The sequence below is a fragment of the Buteo buteo genome, chromosome 7, assembly GCF_964188355.1.
Source record: "Buteo buteo chromosome 7, bButBut1.hap1.1, whole genome shotgun sequence".
Taxonomy (NCBI): domain Eukaryota; kingdom Metazoa; phylum Chordata; class Aves; order Accipitriformes; family Accipitridae; genus Buteo; species Buteo buteo.
In genome coordinates this window covers 46,665,247-46,685,581 of record NC_134177.1, presented here as the reverse complement: position 1 = coordinate 46,685,581, position 20,335 = coordinate 46,665,247, and the positions used below count along the sequence as shown (strand labels likewise).

At 41.5% G+C, this 20,335-nt stretch overlaps 2 protein-coding genes across 12 annotated transcripts; one reads left to right on the top strand and one right to left on the bottom strand.

The window, feature by feature from the left end:
• Positions 1-1,003: 1,003 nt before the first annotated feature.
• TNFAIP1 (TNF alpha induced protein 1) lies at positions 1,004-17,704 on the bottom strand. Of its 11 annotated transcripts, XM_075033070.1 has the most exons (9): positions 17,448-17,575; positions 16,768-16,868; positions 15,098-15,581; positions 14,669-15,010; positions 12,388-12,557; positions 10,473-10,562; positions 10,317-10,369; positions 7,642-7,837; positions 1,004-6,400 (listed from the first exon to the last, which is right to left on the bottom strand). In XM_075033070.1, exons 4-9 carry the CDS (start codon positions 14,883-14,885, stop codon positions 6,182-6,184), a joined length of 945 nt encoding a protein of 314 aa, XP_074889171.1. In that variant the 5' UTR covers positions 14,886-15,010; positions 15,098-15,581; positions 16,768-16,868; positions 17,448-17,575; the 3' UTR covers positions 1,004-6,181. The 11 variants fall into 11 exon arrangements, with proteins under 11 accessions (XP_074889171.1, XP_074889173.1, XP_074889169.1 ...); XM_075033072.1 differs by lacking the exons at positions 15,098-15,581; positions 17,448-17,575 and adding an exon at positions 17,582-17,654; XM_075033068.1 differs by lacking the exons at positions 15,098-15,581; positions 17,448-17,575 and adding an exon at positions 17,582-17,626 and having other exon boundaries at positions 16,754-16,868.
• Positions 17,705-17,712: 8 nt separating this feature from the next.
• Positions 17,713-20,320, top strand: IFT20 (intraflagellar transport 20). Its single transcript, XM_075033090.1, has 4 exons — positions 17,713-18,039; positions 18,388-18,473; positions 19,288-19,391; positions 19,876-20,320. Exons 1-4 carry the CDS (start codon positions 17,913-17,915, stop codon positions 19,955-19,957), a joined length of 399 nt encoding a protein of 132 aa, XP_074889191.1. The 5' UTR covers positions 17,713-17,912; the 3' UTR covers positions 19,958-20,320.
• The last annotated feature ends 15 nt before the right edge of the window (positions 20,321-20,335 follow it).

Sequence of the window (20,335 nt, the reverse complement as noted above, 5' to 3'; positions counted from 1 at the left end):
CAAAAGAACAGCACAGAAAAAAAAGAAGAGATAGGAGGCAGGAGCTGGACTGCACCGAGAACAAGACAGACCTCTGTTAATGCAGGCAGAAAAGGGAAAAAGGAGAAGAGCTGTTCCATTTTTGAAAGAAGCAGCAGATGGAGGAGACTGAATCATATCACCCAGTCACAAGAACCAAAAGTCCTACCATGATGAATGTAGGCTGTTTCTACAAGCTCTCATACAACATAAAGTCAGGGTAGGAGCACCTACCTTACAGGTAAACCAATTTTCCACAACTGTGGGAAAGAACAGCCAGTGTGCACTAGAAACCACAGTTCCCCAAGAGAGGTTTCTTACCTTTCCAAACAGAAGGATTACCTAACTTCCTTCAAAGACACTCAGATACTTTGTAGAATAGTTTTTGTGGTTGTTGCTCACAATAAAAAACTCCTATGGCTTAGCTCAGAAAGCAGGGTAACAGCAGCAAAGAGAACAGCTAAATAGAACCAACAGATTATGTTGGCCACCTCAAAAGCACACCTGCTGCAGAACACAGGCTACATCTCTGGATCTAATTCCCTGCTAGGCTGCCCCATCAGTCAAGAAAGGTTAAAGATGTTCAAAATACAAGTTAGGTTACCTTTGTGGTAATACAAATTGTGCATAGACTTAAGGAAAGATCAAAATGCTCTGTGATTCTTATTAGGAAATGAAGTTATTTCCATTAACATGAAAACCACTGCAGCCAGTGAGTTGTTCTCCAATTAAAGGAAAAGCCCAGAGAAAAATCAAAACCACTTGTCTGCGGAGCACCTGTAAGTACACTGATACCTCCTACAAATAGCCTGCACCTGCAGGGCATGGGTGAAAGGTAGCAACAGCTCCATATAATACAAAAGCTATTTGCTGACACAGTATTTCTGTGGTTCAGAAATCGTAAATAGTTGGTGAGGATCACAACTACAATGCAGAAGAGTGCAGACCAACATGACGAATAAAAAGTTATGATGCTGGAGAAAAATCACAGAAGACAAAATATAACACTTTATTAAAAATTAGTGTTCCATTTCCATTTAATGCACTGATAAAAGAGAAAACACTTTAATCAATAGCTAATATAGTTACTGCATTAACTAAGTATTTTATCCATAAGGCTGACCCTTAAAAGGTAAGACACAAAACTAAAACAAAGCCTGATGTTGTAAGAAAACAGCTTGATCACAGAATGTCAGTTTAAACAAGATCATCAATCATATTTGCTATCCTCTGGATATAAAATATTATAGAAATCCAAAGTCCTTTACTATTATTAAACACATTAAACTTCATCATCCCTCTGAGGTAGGGGAGGGTCTTACCACCATTTTATTACAGATGAGGAAAAATGACACACATACAGAAAAACTGAGTTGCTGTATGTCACAGAGTTAGTGGCAAAGCTGGAAACAGGACTCATGCGCACTCATCTCTCAATAAAACCTCAGTTCTTCTAACAGAACGGATGGTGTGAAATTTGACTGTAAAGATTTAATGCCAAGGATTGTCAGAGGATATAATCTAATTGTGTAAGACAGGGACTGCTGGGCCAGAGACATTCAGTCAAGGTATACTTCATCAGTATTTCCTAGAGTGAATTTTGTCTTAAAACTAAAAAACCTCGAGAGAAAAAAAAAAATCTAATCAAAACCACAATAAGCATTACCTGTTCCAAGCAGAACACAGCTTTTCAATAACACCATAGTATCGGTCCCTCCAATGCCCTCCCAGTCTCTGTCAGTTATTTTATATTTTAACCACGGAGTGCAAGAGAGAAAAAGTCTGCAGAATGGAACATTACAGTAGGATAAATGTCTCCTGTTCCAAAAACTAAATGTCAAGGTGAAGGTTAAACATTTAGTTTTGTCTCGGCATTTATCAAGCAGTTGGAGGTTGCTACCCTGCAGAACTCTCTTTTGACATTATTGCCTAATTAACACTGATACTGAAAAGCTGTTTAACAGAAGACATTCACTCAAAGTACCAAGTCTTCTCTGTAGAAAGACTGAGGCTGTTTTGCAATATGTGAGGACCCCATTACAGAAACATGCAACTCTTTATTACAGTACTTGTGTATAGATGTCAGTTAATGTTTTCCATTCATTCTCTGTCTGCTAATATAATATCTGAATGCGCAAAAGTTCACGTAAATTTAAGAGTGAAGAGGACAGAAAGGTTTCAAAAAGAGCTCCAGCAGCTAATGAATGCCAGCTGATGTAATTAGAATTCATACGCTACAAATGAGGCAAAAAGGCATTTCTTCCTCCTAAAGGCTACTACTATAAATTCACAGGCACATCAGTAAACACATCCATTGGTGATGGTCTATGTAGAAAGCCATTACAAGTCTCGTAACTTGCAGACAAATGCATATAATTAGAAATCTATATTGTCTTAATAGGGATCATAATTTGTGATATTTAAAGCCAGTAGAGAAGAGCCTTAGGAAGCACAGCTGTTCGCTCTCTCTGGAAGTAGACAGGTTACTACAAATAAGTGAATGCTACGGTTCAAAATGGCATTATCCTTTTCAGTGCTGCTTTTTGTCCATTACACCAGGTTGTAAAATTATGTTCTAGAATGTCTAGAATGTTGTCAAAACAATTTATAGCTTTTGGTTAAGGACAATTAACATGAGAATATAAAGCACATGTTACACCAAAACTACAGTATTCGAAATTATCAGAGACTGTATAAATCAACATGCCATGATTTTGGTGGAAAGGACATTCACTAACATCCTGTATTGGAGCAGTTTCAGATAAGCAGGACTCTTAAGAGAAAAATAGTGTTCTATCACGTGTATTAGAAAAACGTTCAACCCATGAACTGTGTAAGTGATGGCTGCATTCATGTCTACATTAGACTTACAGAGACTTCATGTACATTATCCAATTATGTAAGCACTCAGGTAAGAGGTAACTCGGGGCATTCCAGATTTTATCAGAAACCCAAGTATAGCAGCCCTACCTAGGGAGGGGATCTCTAATACTACAATCATTTTAGCCTTGTGCACATCTGAATAGCACACACCCCAGAACACATCTACACAGAGGATTTCCTGATGTTCTCCCATTCCAATCTGTCCAGCAGTGGAGGGAACTATAGAACTGCTAGTTAAACCCAGCCATGGGTATTTAACTGGGATCTCTCAGCCACATCCTGAAAATCCTATCAGGACAATGAACACCAAGACCATGGTTTTGAAATATCTTTTGAATAGACAAAAAACTTTAGTGTTCATGCAATTAGATTTTTACTCTAAGTAAAGCTTACAGGCTGACAGAGTGATCTGTCCACAGTGGCTAAGCATTGTTTAACATCATTCCAGTTCTAGTCATATCTTAATCTAAAAGCAGATGTTTTGTGATCAGTACTAATTGGAAGCAGAGAAGGGAGAATGAATGGGGATGAGATAAGAAGGTGAAGTGAAAAGGGTATCTGTACATATTTTAAAAAACATTCATAACCTCTTACAGTTTTTACTGATATTCCACAAATACCAAGAAGTTATTTTGCACTTTTAAAAAGATTCTCACAACCCAGATGGTTCTCAAAACAGTTTGTTTCCAAGATTAATTTAATCTAAATTCAAATCTGAAATTAATACTACTTGTTGGCTACAGGAGACAGGGAAAAGGAAGCCAACTAAACCAAAACACAAGCTTTTCTTTGCTTCTTACAGTGTAATAATTCACAATATGAATCCTGGGAGTACAGAATCCAACACGGAATGAAAGCCTCTGGACTAGCACACAGATTTGACACTCAATTCTCTTTCACACACTCCTTCCCATACTTGTAGTCCCCAGAGAAAAGAAATGCAAAGATGACATTTTCCTGCTTGTAACTTCTTTTAAACATAATTTTGCAAGGCTACCAGCATCACTTACTTAATCTGTTAATGTTCACTATGATAGTAACAAGAAAAAAATAATATAAATCATTTGCCAAGAAACAGAAGTGCTACACATGATTTTTAAATGGCAGTCTTATTTGTTACAAGATGGAAAAAAAGTACAAGAGAATAAATTGAAGCTATTAAGTACAGCACAAAGACACTATCACTATAGGCTCTGCTGGTAGCTTCCAAGCATCCACCACAGTGTAATTGAAATAGCATTAGTGGAGGGGGAAAAAAAAAATAAGTTAAAAAAAAATCCACATCACACTCTAGCAGAATTAAAGAAAAAAACCCCAAACAAACACAAAAGCCTTCGTCAAAACTGATTTCAGCAGCTGTATTTTCACTAGCACAATAGAAAAACCAGCTGGAAAACAACAACTTACAGAAAGCAAGATAAAAAGAAAAGAGGTTATTAGAGTTTTAAAGAGGCCTTTCACAAAAAGGCAGGTGCATTACTGTGGCAATGCTACTTCCCAAATGTGAGGAGAGCTAAGTGAATGCCTGCCACATGTAGGTCTGGCTAGGCAATAAAGTCCTGAAAGTTTGCAGCCATTAGTGTTTTCTTACCAAGCCTCAACAATTTCATTTTCAAAAGCCTAATTGAGTGAAAATAATTTTTTTGTTCCCTCCCCTGCTTCTATTACTACCAAACCATCTACCATCTTAACTCTGCTTATGACTTCACTTCTTGTCAGGCTTTTGCAGTAATATGCTTTAAAACTTATAGGTAGATTTGGCACCAAAGCAGTTCAAGACTAACCGTTGCAGAATCCGAAGCTTCCCTGTTCATGTACAATATAGGAACATAAAAGCAGTTGTGGAGCATGCTCCACCACTGTCACATATCCATAGCTGCCACTGAACAGCCATCAAGTAATACCTGTTTATGACAGTGGTAAAATTTGAATCTGCAACCTACAGCTGAAACCTACAAGCAAACATTTAAAAATACAGTAACACCTTTTCCTACTAAATTTGAAACTGTTTCCAGACACCCAATTTGCAGAGCAGCCTTGACTCCAAACTTTTCAAAGGCCCTTTACAATTAGCACCCAACCAAGCACTCAGAATAAAAGTTATTATTTCAGTTTAAAATTTAGTATAAGCTATCTTTCTCCTGTGTCCAAAGCCTGTTGCAGTTTCAAGCTAGAACAAAATTTTTATGACTATTCTTCTTTTTCCACTTCAAATTCTATGCTCTAGAAGGGATTCAGAACACAAAACTTGAAATCACCCTTCAGTATGTTAACATTATCTAGCCTTATAAAATGTTTAGACTGTACTTCCCCAGTCACTGCAATTTTTCCCCTGCTGCTTGAGAAATTTAACATCAAATAGCACTTTTGGGCCACAGGAGGAAACTAATGTAAAACTAATTCCCCAGATTGCCGTTGTTTTTATATAAACAGGATTAGACTATCACAAGCCTAAACAATGGCAACCCTGCCACAATTTATTCCTCAAGTTTTCTTACTTGAGGAAGTTTCTCCCTTCACCATACCCATTTCCCCATCTCCCAAGACAAATCATGACATACATATTTAAATTTCCCAAGTTTTCTCATTTTTCACAAGGGCAGCTTTTTTGATGACTTGACTCTTACCTCTTTGGAAGAGCTTACCTTAGAATTAATGAGTTTTAGACAGCTATCTTGGAACACAAACTTTTGTACGTGTACTGGGGGAAAAAGGTGGGAGAAATCACCTGTGCAGTGCATCTGACTACTGGATAGCTAACCATTTCTTCTGGGGGTTATCAGATGTAGTGTTTGCTATGAGTAGTCATGTTCAAGTTCTCTCCACCCCCTCTTCAGTATGTTGATTTAAAAACTACAAGTTCCATTATACAAAACCCTAAAAGGGCAGGTTTCTGGAAAAAGATTTTTCAAATCACACCATCTCATTCAGGAAAAGCAGTACTTCTCACAGGAAGTAAGAAAACTGGCAAGTCATTAGATATGCAAGAGCAACCATAAACTGTCAGAATCGGTGTTCTGAATTCCGTTCCTCACGTGGCATGAAAAGGGGGCCAGTCTGTACTTAAAGCACATGGTGCAAAATTAACATCTTAGTTCTCAAAGCCCTTGGCCTTTAGTGTTGCTTTGTGCGCACAAAATGCCCATTTGCTTCTCTAGGGAGCCAAGAAGCCAAATGAAGATCAATCCAGAGTACAACTGATCCCTCCCTACTTCCTGATCTCCCTCAAAGAATATCGATACAAGCCTTGACACCAAACCCTTACTCCTCGACTGATATGCTAGTGGCCAAGCTGACGGTCATCATAGGTGCTATATCTCTTCACATGGATTCGGCGCACTCGGTCACGAAGTTCAAAACCCTCATCATCCTCACTGTGAGATGCCTGGCTTCGGCTCCTACTTGTTGCTTCCAGCAGAGAGTTATCAGGAACCCGTGGTGTTTCATATAGCAAGACATTTAGCGTTTCCTCATAAATTCGTGCCTCAGGGAATTCAACCTACAAAAAACAGCACATGTCCTTTTCCAGATCTATATGGGATAACATGATTGGAACACCCATAAGTAAAAAGATATTTGAGCCATAAAAAGACATACACTGTGAAGAGAGTAAAACAATTGTAAATGAGAAAGATGAGCAAAGCAGTCCAATTCCTAGTAGAGGATTATTCCCACCACCAGCTTGCCTACCTCACCTCTGCTTTTAGATCATTCTAGAATGGAAAACAGTATTTCTGATTCTTAAGTGCTAATGTTGGACCTGGTCACCTTACCTGCACCACTGCAAGTCACTCTGTAGATTTATCATGCTAATCATTACCATATTTTCATGCATGTAACTCATCTCTTTAGGACGTACTGTGCTTGAAAGCAAGTCTTTAGGTAACCTTTCCAAAATCAGAGGTGGGAAGACTATGAGAAGAATTGCTGGAAGTGTGGGGAAATCAAGATAGGTTGATTATTGGGAATCTGCACTCCTGCTGAACTTTTTTTTTTTTTAAACAGATATTCTGTAGTTTTGCACATAAAAGCACAACGATAATAAATATACCATGTTTCTAAACAGTGTCTGAGCTCAAGTTTCCTTTTCATTAATTTCATCCCATCCATTTCAGTTATTCAGGCTGAGACAGATCAGTTTCAGCCTTCTCCTTTTTGGCATATATCTTCCGACACTCTGAAGAAATTTATACTCCCAGACACAACCATTTAGTCCAATTACATACAATGATTACATCAGTGCAAGTGAAACACAGTACAAAGTAACTGCAATGAAGTAAACTTATGTAGGTATAATTAGGAGCAGAATTAGATCTTTACTCCATTTAATTAAAGAAAAATTTCAAGGCATTTACATGCTTTAGGGACACAAAGTCCATCAACTTTAAGAGACTAGTGCTAAAATGCACATGCTTTCAGAATTGCTATTCTCAGCCTTTCCTTCAAACCTGCTACCATGTTTAGTCTTCTCTGAATTCTATCTAGTATGCAGCATCTTCTACCTAGATGGCAGCTCATCCTGCAGCCCCCTAAGCAGCAAGCCATTCTAGTAATTTTGATGTTACTGACCATCAATTCCAGTCAATATTCAGGAGAGCTGGTATCAAAGCTTTTCCAACAAGTGATATTGCTTGCCCCTAGCAATTTGGCTTAAGTTATACAAAATCTGTATCTTTCTGCAATGTATCATCAACTTTTTTTTTTTAAACCATAAGAGACAGGTGGGTAAAACTCCATTACCTTGGTTTGCTTCTTCTCTGTAGCATACACTATAGAGGTACAACAGACTTCAGCAAGTTTCCGACCCTGTCCATAGAAAGACCAGCAGCAGATTTCATCCCCTATAACATCCTTAATGAAAAGAACTCTGCCGTTGAATCGGAGAGATAGTTTGTCAAACAGTTCTATGTTCTTCAGTAAGTTGTCATCTGAGTTACTGAAACACAGCAACAAAAGAAGGAGTATGGTTTTTGCCATTTTTCAACTGGCCATCTCTACAGAATTTATATGCCTATTCCACCACAGTTTTAAGCATTGATCTAACTGCAGAATACAAATAAGTAGTGACTCATTGCCATATGCTGCCAAGAAAAGACAGGGTAATAGCCAATTTCAGATACAAATAAGATGCTCTGATCCCCATGAGCAAACACACCAGCTTTTAGAGGTCAAGTTATATAATTAATAACGACAGCACAATTTCCCCAAATCATTACATCAACTATCTACAACTATCTTTTGAGTGACACTCAAGACGATTAAATCACATGCTAACTACAGTTCTCTTTAGCTTAGTAACAGCAGAAGTCCAAAGAGTCAATGCATGTTAGAAGGCCAGCTAAAAAGCAAGGTGTTCTGCACGTAACACTAGTAATAGCATATACAAATTTCTAGGGTGAATACATTATTTAGGAAACTTAAGTTTTACTGACAGCCAACACAATGTAGGATCTTAATTACTTTTCAAAGCAAGATCTAGATGTTCTAGAGAAAAAAAAATATACACTGTATTATAGCTTTAAAGTCAAGTAAAGCTATCAGAAAGCTATTCTTAAAATTTAAAATATTTTACTTTAACAACATCATGGCCAATCAATGTCCAATTTGATTAAGTAAAAAAGCCAAAAAACACCAATCCAAATCTAAAAGCCCTACTCCTCTGACATCAGCTTGAATGCAGCTGTATTGAAATTAAGTACTCTGCTCCTTTGTCTCTTTATAGGTGGCTGGGAAATTATGTGCGGATATGTGGAAATTGGTGAACGTATTATCGCCTAGACAACAAAGCCAACCTTGCTAGCTTTAACAGTGAAATTGCTTACTCTTTGGACCCATAAGCTCAAGGTTCATACCTTGCTGCCAAGAATCTACCCAGAGACATGACATCATACTTTTGTATGCAGTATCTTAACTTTTGCAAGTGGTCCAGGAAGGCTATGAAATACTTGTGAATCAAGACATTGCTAATAAGAAAAGCCGACTGGGCTTTACATAAAATACGTAGTCTGAGAAGTATTTCTGTTCAGATCTAAATCAAAAAAGAATGATGTGCAACCAGACAAAACCTTCAGCTCGCAAGAATCAGTTGATAAAGCAACTTGCGATTCAGCCACTGACAAGTCCCAACCTCCATCAAGCGGCAGAGCTGGGAAAAGAATGTGGAAGTCTTCATCCATTTATATGTTATTAGACCACACTGACAACATAACTGAGAAAGCTCCTTTTATACTGTTGATTAGGAAGAATAGAAGGAAAAAAATCTTTGCTTGCTAGCAGCCAGTGTGGAATTTTAAATAAAGATGCCTCATTTAAACACCCTCAAGGCATGCAGATTCATGCGCAAGGAATAATTAGAACCCTACAGCTAGTTGAGATACCAGCATCTCCTGGTATCCAGGATTCTGTTGCTCTCATTACTAGTACGTTTATGTTTCCAGACCCATGGTGACTAATATGCTATTCTGTCCTTGCTTTAGCATCACTGCTGTAAGCTAAAGGGTAACAGGGAGGAGTCCAATACAACTGGCAGATACAAATGCAGTTTGCTGAAAAACAGGCTGCTCTTCAGCACTCCCGCAGGTAGCATTTCCCGACTACCTGAAATATCATGATTGTTAGAATCCATCTCTCTGACAGATAGACCATCAGTTTGTCCAGAGAAAAAAAGCTTCCAAGATTGTATCTCACATTGAAAAGGCTGAAAATGAAGATTCTGCATAGCATAAAGGATTACTTGTATCATTTCAATGACTAGTTTGGGAAAATCCAAAGCCATTCTAATAGCATCATAACAAAGGGATTATGATAGTTGCAGCATAGACCTAAATAATGTTATTTTATACAGGAGGAAAGCCAGAAAATTACTGCCCTGGCCCTAACTAAGTTGCTCCTGAGCAGAACAGATACTTTCCTTTGTAACCAAATAATTAATTCATTTAGAGGCACTGAAGGCGCTGGAACATCAAGAATGTCTGTAGGTCAGAATAAAAGAGTGCTGGCACAGCTATATGCAGACTCAAAAGTAGAGCTAAACTGACAAGGCGGGAATCATGGCTGCATTAGCTTTGCATTGACAAGGTAATGCTCTGCAGACCAGTTTATGTTGCATTACCCAAGTCGCATCTAGTTTCAGCCAATATTAATAGCCTCATCCTGTCCTTGTTTCTTCTCACACAACTGAACTGTACACTAAACTTCAACAGATACAGTTTATTGTGTTCTCCCCCTATTTAGATTCATGTCAGTCAAAAATAACTGCGCTCAAATCCATAGAAGAGCACCACTGTAAGCAAAAAAAAACCCAAAACAAACCAAACAAAAAACCCCCAAACAAGTTAGGTCGTACCACATCTTCCTCCATTCCCATAGTCAAAGGGAAACTTTCCCATTACAGTGGGGAAAAAAACCTGACATACCTGGTGTAGGAGTATTTATTGTTGCTTCTATTATAAAGCAGCTTAACAACAGGCTATTGGGAGAGAAAGAGAAAAAGCAGAAAAGATAAGTTCTGTGTTTGAATACATTTAGCAAAAATTCAGTTTCTCACTGGATAGTTGTGGAAAAGTAGTTACTTTCATTGATGATTCTATCAGTCTCTCTTCTTCTTTTGGAGATGTGATAATAGGGATGCTACAGACAGGTTCATACAAGTCTTTCTTGTCCTGTTTTGAAGAAAGAAGAGAGAGAGGAAACAAACTCGAGAGAGATAAATGCTAAAGCTAACATCTGCTGCTGCTGTTTTCTCCAACCCCTCCAGCCATATTCCCAAATCCTGTGATGCAAGGGGGGGGGAAAAAAAAAAAAGCTCTGTGTTGCTATAGTAACCACACAGCGTTACCTTGATCTGCAACCCAGAAATACAGCGGAAGGATTTCTTATCCCCAGAAGGCAGCAGTAATTGAAACATTGGGATGCAGGTGGATGTCCTTCTTAGCTATAGCAAGGACTCTAAGCTCAAGTCATATTTGGTTTAAGTGGGTTTATTATTCTATCCTTTTTTGAAGAAAAGGATAGTAGGAGTTTGCACTAGTTTTAACCAACTCAAAACACTGCAGTATGTAAGAATATCAGCCACTGTGAACTGAACATTTAGAAAGAACAGCATGTCACCAAAACGGACTTCAGCCCCTTGTGATACAAAAGCAACAATCAAGAGCATGTAGCACAGCCTGTGACTCCAGATTCCTCATGTAGCAAATTAAGGAAAGCTCAGTAGCTAATAGGAAAGCCTTAGAACATTTCATTGTTAGAAAAAAGGTTTTAAATTCCAAACTGGAAGGAAAATTGTCAGTGTGGCGTTGGATTTCTTTCAGGGGATACAAGAAGTATTTTCAATCTAGTATGTGAGGCATTTATGAATTACTAAGTTTTGCCCTGCAAGAAACATTCATTTCACAATGCTGAGACTAATAATAAGTTATATATATTGCATCTGGGCTAACCTTATTAAAACATTGGCAGAACAAGCTGATTGCATTCAGCTGAATGCATACGGACTCATAAAGTGAATAAAGCCACTATGGGCTTACATATTTGCAAAACTGATATGAAGAAAAGTACTTAAAGTACTCAGTGCTTACCATATAGGTGTTTTTCTCCATTAAGATTCAAACTTAGGAAAAAAGTTACCATGTTTTCAAAGATTCAAACCCATTCTGCCTATAAATACTATCTAATTAGAAGTGACATAACTTGGGAGAAATTTAGACAAATGCCATAAGGCCTTTTAAAACATATGCTCAAAATAATAATGTTTATTCAATCAGTTTCCTTTAAATTTCTGGCTTTTATTTCATTTCACACAAGAGGAACTAATTCACTATCTATTTCCTAAATAAAATATAAAAAAAAGAAACAGAAAAGAATCAGTCCCTCTATTTAAATGACAAATTGTCAATACAGTTTCTACTTTGTTCATCCTCCTGGCATACCTGTGAAGTAGAAAAGTGCTACTATCCCCATTGTGAGGGGGCAGCTGGACAACCGAACAGAAGCACAAAGGGAAATGATTTACCCATTGTCACACCAGACATCTCCAAAATGACAGGAACTCAGACCTACGTCTTGCACATTCTAGATTCATATAATCTAACCAGGGGACAATCTTTCTCTTCTTACAAAGAAATAGCTCCCTTGGTAATGCAGCTGCCTCACTACTTGCATTAAATGACTTCAGAGCACAGGCACCTGTGGCCTGGAAAGCCATGCCATGGTAGCACATGGGTCTGAAAACATTTCATCTCTTACTCAAAGCATCACAGGATCTCAGGTGTGCATACAGAGCAAGGATAACTATGGCTTTGATAAACGTACTGGATAAGCTCTTACAACTTACCTGACTGCTGTCTCATTTTCTTTCCAGGCCATCTTGTGCATCTAAGACTCAATGCCGTCTCTAAGGCCATGAAATATTCTCTCAAGTTGTCTTGATAAATTTTATAAGCAAAACACCCACAAAAAACTTTACGGGCTACTTCTGTTTCTTACCTGCAGGGCCGCTTGGCACATGTCCACTAAGCCCTGAATGAGATAGTATTTGGCTTCTGCCATCAACTCTTTGATCTCCTGTCTGTGTTTTGGAAGTGCAATCGTGTCATCTCGGAGATAGTTTAAAATTGTTCCAAAGTGCTTCCCGCAACGGTCTATAAGGATCCAGCCTGAAAAATAATGATTGCATCATTTCAATCACCTTAACACTAGGGGGGAAGAGAAAGCTCCTCTGAGAGGTTAAATAAGCCTAAAGTTTTCTGAAACTGCACATGATACTCTTCCCATTTCATTCAGTGGAAGTCCTTACTGACTTTGAGCAAATTGAAGTAGGTTACAGAACAGAAACTGACAGTGGAATCACTCCTTTGGTACCTCCTGTTATGTTCTCGCTACTTTCCAGCACCCCAAAAGAAAAGCCTCGAGCTAAAAATTCTTGGCTTCCTATCACAAAACACTAAAAACTGCTGCAGGAACCTGACTGTGCTGTATCAACTGATCATCAGTGGGCTACCTGACCAAAATTATTATCTCGCTTCATCTTTTCTGTATTACGTTCTGATTAAAGGAATGGATCTTTTTAACTACTATAGGAAGTCTAATTTACATCTATTTAACTGACTGTCCAAGCCATTCAAACCGGGGGGGGGTGTGCAAAAAAAAAAAAGCTTATTGTTAGATAGGTTGCTTCTTTTCTTTAGAGGCTTGTCATATTCCCACCAAAAAGGAGGTGTGCTGTATTTGTATGGGAATAAATGTATTAACTGCTGCTAGAGTGTAATGGTGGGCAATTAGCAACTTATCACTAAGCAAGCCAAGGAAAGACTAGAAGAGAGAATTCACAAATGTTTGCAACAAGTAGATTTGGGATAAGTTCTGTGGCCTAATGAGAAGGATTTGGCAGTTTTCCAACCACATCTTCTGCTGTTGTTCGGAGTTAAAGAGACAGAAGTGTTCCGAAGATGCTAAAAGGTAGAGTAGCCCAGAAAACCCAGTATGGGAAAAAAGCTGTTCTAGTCTCCAAACAGGAGCAAAGAACAGGACAGAGACAGACCAGGAGGGAGTAGAGAGGGGATGCAGCACAGGAAACAGCAGTCAACAGACAGTTCTTGCAATTCTAAAACATCCCTGAAGCCACATTCACTAGGAAACAGGATGTCTGACTTGCTGGCAAACAATAGCAATGCAGGACACACGCAAGCAGAGGGCTTAATACAGCGCCAAACCCTTTTCCATAACATGGAAGGCAGGCAAAAAAGTGTTATTCTGGGACCTAGGTACAGAAAACAACATAGGAAAATAAGCTAAACCACTGCTAGATTCTACAGCGGTAGCTGTCAGAACATGAACCTTGTTTTCCATTCAGGCTGAGGCTCTTATACAAAACTGCTGGACTAAATGGATTTAGTTGTATGTAACACTCAACAAGACTCAGCCTACTCAAGGGGAACTTGGTTTAAATAGTAGGCAAAATCCACAAGGAGTTGTTTCAGTTTAAGTAAACACACTGTTGCACATTGAGTTTAAGCTGATGTAATCTGGGCATGCAGAAGAGCTTTTGCATACGAGTGTTCAGAAACACCAAGCGGTTAAATGCTTGCCAACCTCTCTCAGCCTCTTCTCCACAGTGCCACAATTCTCATTCCTAAGGTGTCATTTTGCCCCGGACTACCAAAGAGAGGAAAATGAAAATGCTCATAGCCATTGCTGATATTGGTTGTCTTTCTTTTTCTACGTTCGATAATGTATTATGGATTTTTATAATGACAATATTCAGTGTCGAGCAGGAGGTGACATACTGCTTGAGTGACGTCTAAATACTGTCACAGCATTGTAAGCCACAAGCAGAACATTCTACTGGGAGGAGGAAAAAAAGAATTTTCAACAGAGCAAGCAAGGCTATTCTGAGTTCTAAAGATGAAAACTGAATGTCCCTCCCCATGTACGCATTTTGAATGATGCCAACACATGACACCACATAAATGACAACCCACGTACTGTCTGTTCAGTCTTCGTAACATCAACAATCTGCATACCAGCTGTGATCATAGGAAAGAGAACCAGTCCTTCCGCTAGTTAATTTTAGTAACAAAAGAACATTTTTATAAAGCACAGAGGATTGTTAGCACCAATGGGAGTTGGCTGCCTAATGTTCCGAGCTATTTTTGGAATGTATCTTTCCCTATATCTTTAACTGCGCGTAGTCTTAAGATATTTAAAAGACCTCCACCAAAACCCAGTCGTTCTACAAAATTGTCAACAACAAAAGACATTCCCTTACCTTCCTTGTCTGTGAGCACCTCCATTCTGCCGCTGAACATGGCCTTAAGCATTGTGTCATGCCTGGTCAGTACTTGTACTGTAGTGTAATATAAAGAGCCCCCAACATTCAGTCGCACATACTTGTTACCAAGGCTGCCCCCTTTGAAGCTGCAAGTTTTGGGCTTCGGCCCTGCAGCTGGACAAAGGGTGGTGGTTAGACACGTGTCCCCCGACATCTCCTTCTGTAGGTAGATGACAACCCTGCAGAGCGTGGGCTTGATGGATTCCGCCGTGATTGGTGAAGAGTCACGAGTCACCAGACAAGGACGGCAAGGCAAAAGCGGTCATAACCACTGGGCCCCTGAAACAGAAACGTGCAAGATCAACCCAGAAGCCGGGAATTTCCATTTACGACAAAAACATGAAGCCCACATTAAAGATGAAATACCTTCAGTAGATTCCTAAGGGCACATCTACACGCATTCTGACAAAACAAGATTCAGCTGTTTTTCAGACAACTTAGCAGCAGAACAGTAGCTCACCACCTTGCAGCTGCATTACTGTTAGTGAGACACACGGAACTTCTCTGGACTTCCTGTTATTTAGTCTTCACCCAAGACTACAAACACCATACAATACCGCAGTCCGAGTTTAAACGCTAGCTGGAATTCCGCTCCCTCTCAACTTCCCAGAAGAACACAACTCTTTTTAAAGTGTGCAGAGCCAAAACACAATGGAAGACTTTTCTGCCCTTCCTTCAGCTGGGGTGTGTATCTATACGTGCGGGGCTTGTTGTTGTTGTTTTGGTTTTTAACTGGAAACATTTATAAATGTCTCTTCAAACCACTCGATGTTGAAATGCTGGACCATAACACGTTCTATTTCCTGGCGACTCCTTTCATTCGAAACTCTTCTTCCGCCATCCTGGAATGCTGAGCAGTCAAAGTAGTTTTAAATTTTTTTTTAAATTAACACCACTCCCTCACCAAATATGTCCAGTCTTTGGAATATTTGTCTCAGTTAAAAAGCCAGCTAGACATTCACTGCTTCTTTCTCTCCCCAGTCTCACTATGCCTATTTTTCCATTGACAATAACTTCAAAATGCAAACAAACAAATAAAAGAATGAAACTCTGTCTAATGTGCCAGATACGAGTTCTTCAACCAGAAAAGTACAAATACAAGTTTCTTACCTGTCCTTCTAAATAATTATTGTTCTCAAAAACATTTTGCCATTGGCTTTTTTGTTGTTGTTGTGGTTTTAAGACTCTTTCAGACTATGAATATCTCCTCCCTTCTCCGTTCTGTGCCTACGGCACATGAGCAACCTTTTATAAATAAATATAATAACCTGCTAATTATCTTGCTATTCTTCCTACAACCTTTGCCTTCTCACCCCACCTCAGCTTTCAACATAAGAAAAAAAGCCCACAAACATCCATCTGTTCAGCAATTTATTTGGCATCTACAGATGGTACCTTAAAATTGCCAGAGATCTGAATAACTACTGAACTTAGAACAACACCTAAAATGTAACATTATTCTGCAATTCCTAACTCAATTACTCTAATTAAGCAAACACTGCAAACACTACAAACAATATCTATTAAACAACAAGCAATATAAACACTGCGCAGATCATGAAGACACAAACCAATTCTAAGAATTTTAGTGCCAGAAAAGCTCAGTTTGTCTATAAATGCTTTAACTGGAACTCCTACCGGCTGCCATTGTTCTTTACTTCCAACTAATCACCATAAAACGCAACAGCAAGCTTCAGCCTACATCTGGGCGAGACAACTTTTTTTTCCGGCTACATTGCTTGAGCCAAGCGGTCCATGAGCAAATCTGAGTCACAGGCAGCTGCACACGACACACGGAACGGGCTAGAAAAGCAACTCCTGACCGGTAAGCAGGCAGCAGTGACCAAAAATTGTGTGTTAGGCTCGTGGTGTTATCTAAGAAGTTAATTACTCAAACAAAGCAGCTGAGGGGTATAAAGAAATCAATCAGAAGTTGTCCAAGCCTTGCGAGTAACACAGTTCCTCCCAACTAGTCAAAGGCACTTGCTATAATCTGTTAGGAACAAGCAGATGAAGACCTACGGAAGCAACTACACCTTGTCCCGCAGCTCAGACCTCTGGTAACAATGGACGTACGCCCTCGGTCTGCACGTCTGTCACCACGTCCTGCCTTGCTTCAGCCCCTCAGCAATCCCTCCTGCAGAAGAACAAAAGCATGCTTGGGAAGACAGCCGGGCCGAGAGAAATCCAGGGGCACACACAGCTCTCCAACGTCCGTCTGCCCCAACACGGGTCTGCGGTCATTCTGACGCTTTGGGCCTCGACGTACTGCTCCGACCGCGCGGAACGGAGCGGAACCCCCGGGACAGCCGGTCCGAGCAGGAGTCGGGACCATCACTCCTTCCTTAACTAGTAAGCGAGGAGGCTTTTGCTGTAAACAGCGACGTAACCTCTGATTAGCCCCGCTACCACACGAGGAACATTTTCTACCTCCCGCCCTGTGCGGGGGGCAGGAGGAGGACGGCGCGACGCCACGTCAGGAAAGGGGCCCTGATGAAAACTTCCAGAAAAAGCAACAACCTTAACGGCTCCGGGGGGGGAACCCCACCCCACCCCCTGCAACCGGGCACGCTTTTGGCTCAAGCTCTCTCCGGCCCCTCCCGCCTTTTCGACACCCCCAGGCCCCGCCGCGGCCCCTCACGGCGGGGCAGAGGCGGGACCCCGGCCCCGCCAGGCCGCGCCTGCGGAGGGAGCGCGGCCGGTCCGCGGCACGCACCGAACGAAGCCCTCCAGGCCCGGGGAGAGGGCTGCTCCGCCTGCCCCGGCGCCCTCCGCTCCGGCACCTGCAAAAAAAACCAAGCAAAGGAGCGGCGGGCCCGGCCCGGGAGGGCCGCGGCGGCCTTCGCTCACCCGCCGCGGCGGTCCCCGCTTGAGATCATTTCCTCCGCGCCCCGCTAACGACCGGCACCACCCGGAAACGTTTCCCGCCGCGCCGCCGGGACTCCATTTCCCAGCGCGCCCCGCGCCATCGGCGGGCTGTCGCCGTGGCGGCCGCCGTGAGGTAACGGGGAGGCCGCGGGTTCCGCCGGGCTCGGCCGCGTCCCCCGGAGCGCTCCGGTGAGGAGAGGCCGTCTTCCCCCCGCTTCCCTTCCCCGGGCCCGCTCCTGTCAGCGCCGGCGCTCTGCCCGGTGCCTGCCGGGGGCTGCGGGACGCGCCCCCCCCCCCCCCCCCCCCCGGGAAGATGGCGCAGGCGGCGCTGGGCGCGGCGGGCCTCCACTTCGACGAGCTGAACAAGCTGCGGGTCCTCGACCCCGAGGTGTCGCGGCAGACGGCGCAGCTCCGGGAGGAGTGCGGGGTTTTCCTGGAGAGTAAGTCCTGTGGGGGGGCGAGCGGCTGGGTGGGTACACACACCCCCCACCACCACCCCGCGACCCGCCGCCGAGCTGTGAGGGGATCGCAGCCGGAGCTGCAGCGTGCCCCGGACCCCGCCAGCCTGCCCGAACGCCCCTCGGCAGCTCGGAGAAGGGTCAGGGAGGCGAGCCGGGGCACGGAGGGCTCCCCACACACACATACCCCCCTGCCCCCAGCCCTCCCTAGCCCCTCGGACAGCAGGGAGGACCTCGGGACGTAGCGGTGCGCGGCCAGCGCGTCGGAGAAGGATTAGTCGTCTTCAGGGGTGTTTTGAACTTTACTTGACGGTTTTCTTTTCTTTGCAGAGATAGCAGAATTCCAAAAAATAGTGGGTAGCTTAATCGAACTGGTTGACCAACTGGCAAAAGCTGCGGAAAGTGAGAAGATGAAGGTACCGTGCAATTAATTGCTGGCTTGTCAGGTACTCTGCTCTCTACTGCATGTGAAAAAAACAGACCTAAGCAATCTTTTTCTGTTAGTATCATACAGGCATTTCTGTGGCAGTTAACATCCGTCTCTCTGCAATATGAAAGCATGGGCCTTTTTAGTTCAGACTAAGGTCTAGAAGGCTTTTACAGGCACACTCAAGAGTGTCACATTACTCCTGCATTTAACAGTCCTGCTGTTCCTGCTTCTATATATATTTGCACTTAAATAGAATATATATTTTTTTTAATCATTCCTACTAGTAGAGCTTTGTCCTCAAGAGGCAGGAGAGGCTCTGGGAGGAGGAGAAGGGCTTTCTAAAGACCAGATCAGTGAATAGCTCTATAAATACCTTTGAAATTTTCTGTATTGTATTTCCATGTGTCACCATGTGGTGTGGGTTTTTTCCATGTTATTGTGGAAATAGAAATAGTGTTTAGCAGAATTGTAGGTAATTACTTTTTCCTTAATTGTTCTGGGGAGAAGAATTATAACCAGACCTTGTCTATCTGTAGGACTAGTCACCAGTGATCAGTTTGTACTTCCAGAGGAGTCAGTGACTTTTGTCCCATGAGGTTGAAGGAAGTCTCAAATGCCTTCATCTGCCCCACCTCTACAGGGACTGTTTGCCTGTTCACCAGTATTAAGCTATCACCCTCCTTTATTGTTAGCATGGCTGAAACACTTCAAAATCAACCTGCTAGTCGTGAAAGGGGTTAAAAAAATTTTTAAAAATCCCAATACAGCTACATCACTGACTGTCCGCCCTCTTTTGACAGGCCATCGGTGCACGAAATTTGCTGAAGTCTATAGCAAAGCAAAGAGAAGCTCAGGAACAGCAACTTCAGGCTTTAATAGCTGAGAAAAAGATGCAGTTGGAAAGGTAAGTTTTCCATTAAATACTGTCAGGGCATTACATAGGCTGGAAAGTCAGCCTCGCCATCTGTGCTTGGCTGCAGGACGCTGTCTAAGCTTGTTCAAACAGTCCATCTGCAGCAACGGTGTGGCCTCCTGCACAAAGCACGTGTGGAGCAATGCAGAGCTGCAAGCCTAGAGTTAACTTAAGGCTCTGTCTGCCGCTCACCAAAAGGAACGTTCATCTCCAGTAACCCTGTGGCTAAATAAACAGAGGCAGCATGAGATCATGCAGTTGAAAAAATCAATAAAACTGTAATAGCGTGCCACGTGTCTGCCTTGTAAAGGCACTTTAGAACTGCGAAGTCTAACTCATGCAGCCACTGCTTTACAGCTGACTTACTTACACATGTAGCCTAGCTTTCCTTCACCGCAGACCAGTAAGCGTTGTACTAAACCATCTAACTGAGTCGGGCTGGATGTAGCTGGTAACCATTTGTTTTTTCTTTCAGATACCGAATAGAGTACGAGACTCTGTGTAAAATTGAAGCAGACCAGAACGAATTCATTGACCAATTCATTTTTCAGAAATAGAGGATTTTAAGATAAAAACAGACTAACTTGGAAACTTGACCATTCCAGAGTCTTGAGAATTTCAAAAATATGCAATTTTTCACTGTGTATGAATGAAGAGATGGTTTGTACAAATGGAAGTGTCTTTTAATTCAGTGTGAATTACACTAAAAGTGGCAATAAGAAGGGCCTTCTAGCAGATGTAAAGACTGTTCAGTCCTTTGATTTTATAAAAGTTTTGTACAGTCAGTAGTTCTAATTCAAATTATAGTTGAATTAATGCTACTGTTGCTATGTTATGTCTCTCGCTTTTTGACTTGTACAGCTCTTTCAAAGAAATCAGGAAATAAATTATTGTTTTCAGACTTTCTGGATATACCAGAATGAGTTGCTTCTGCT

What these genes read in the sequence shown, in the direction of transcription:
- TNFAIP1 (XM_075033074.1), bottom strand. Translation starts at nt 14,885, where the DNA reads ATGTCGGGGGACACGTGTCTAACCACCACCCTTTGTCCAGCTGCAGGG. An exon ending in TGATAGAATCATCAATGAAA is followed by an intron (nt 10,370 to 10,472) that starts GTAACTACTTTT and finishes CTCTCCCAATAG; the next exon opens with CCTGTTGTTAAGCTGCTTTA. An exon ending in AATAAATACTCCTACACCAG is followed by an intron (nt 7,838 to 10,316) that starts GTATGTCAGGTT and finishes GCTGTGTTTCAG; the next exon opens with TAACTCAGATGACAACTTAC.
- IFT20 (XM_075033090.1), top strand. Translation starts at nt 17,913, where the DNA reads ATGGCGCAGGCGGCGCTGGGCGCGGCGGGCCTCCACTTCGACGAGCTG. An exon ending in GTGCGGGGTTTTCCTGGAGA is followed by an intron (nt 18,040 to 18,387) that starts GTAAGTCCTGTG and finishes TTTTCTTTGCAG; the next exon opens with AGATAGCAGAATTCCAAAAA. An exon ending in CGGAAAGTGAGAAGATGAAG is followed by an intron (nt 18,474 to 19,287) that starts GTACCGTGCAAT and finishes CTCTTTTGACAG; the next exon opens with GCCATCGGTGCACGAAATTT.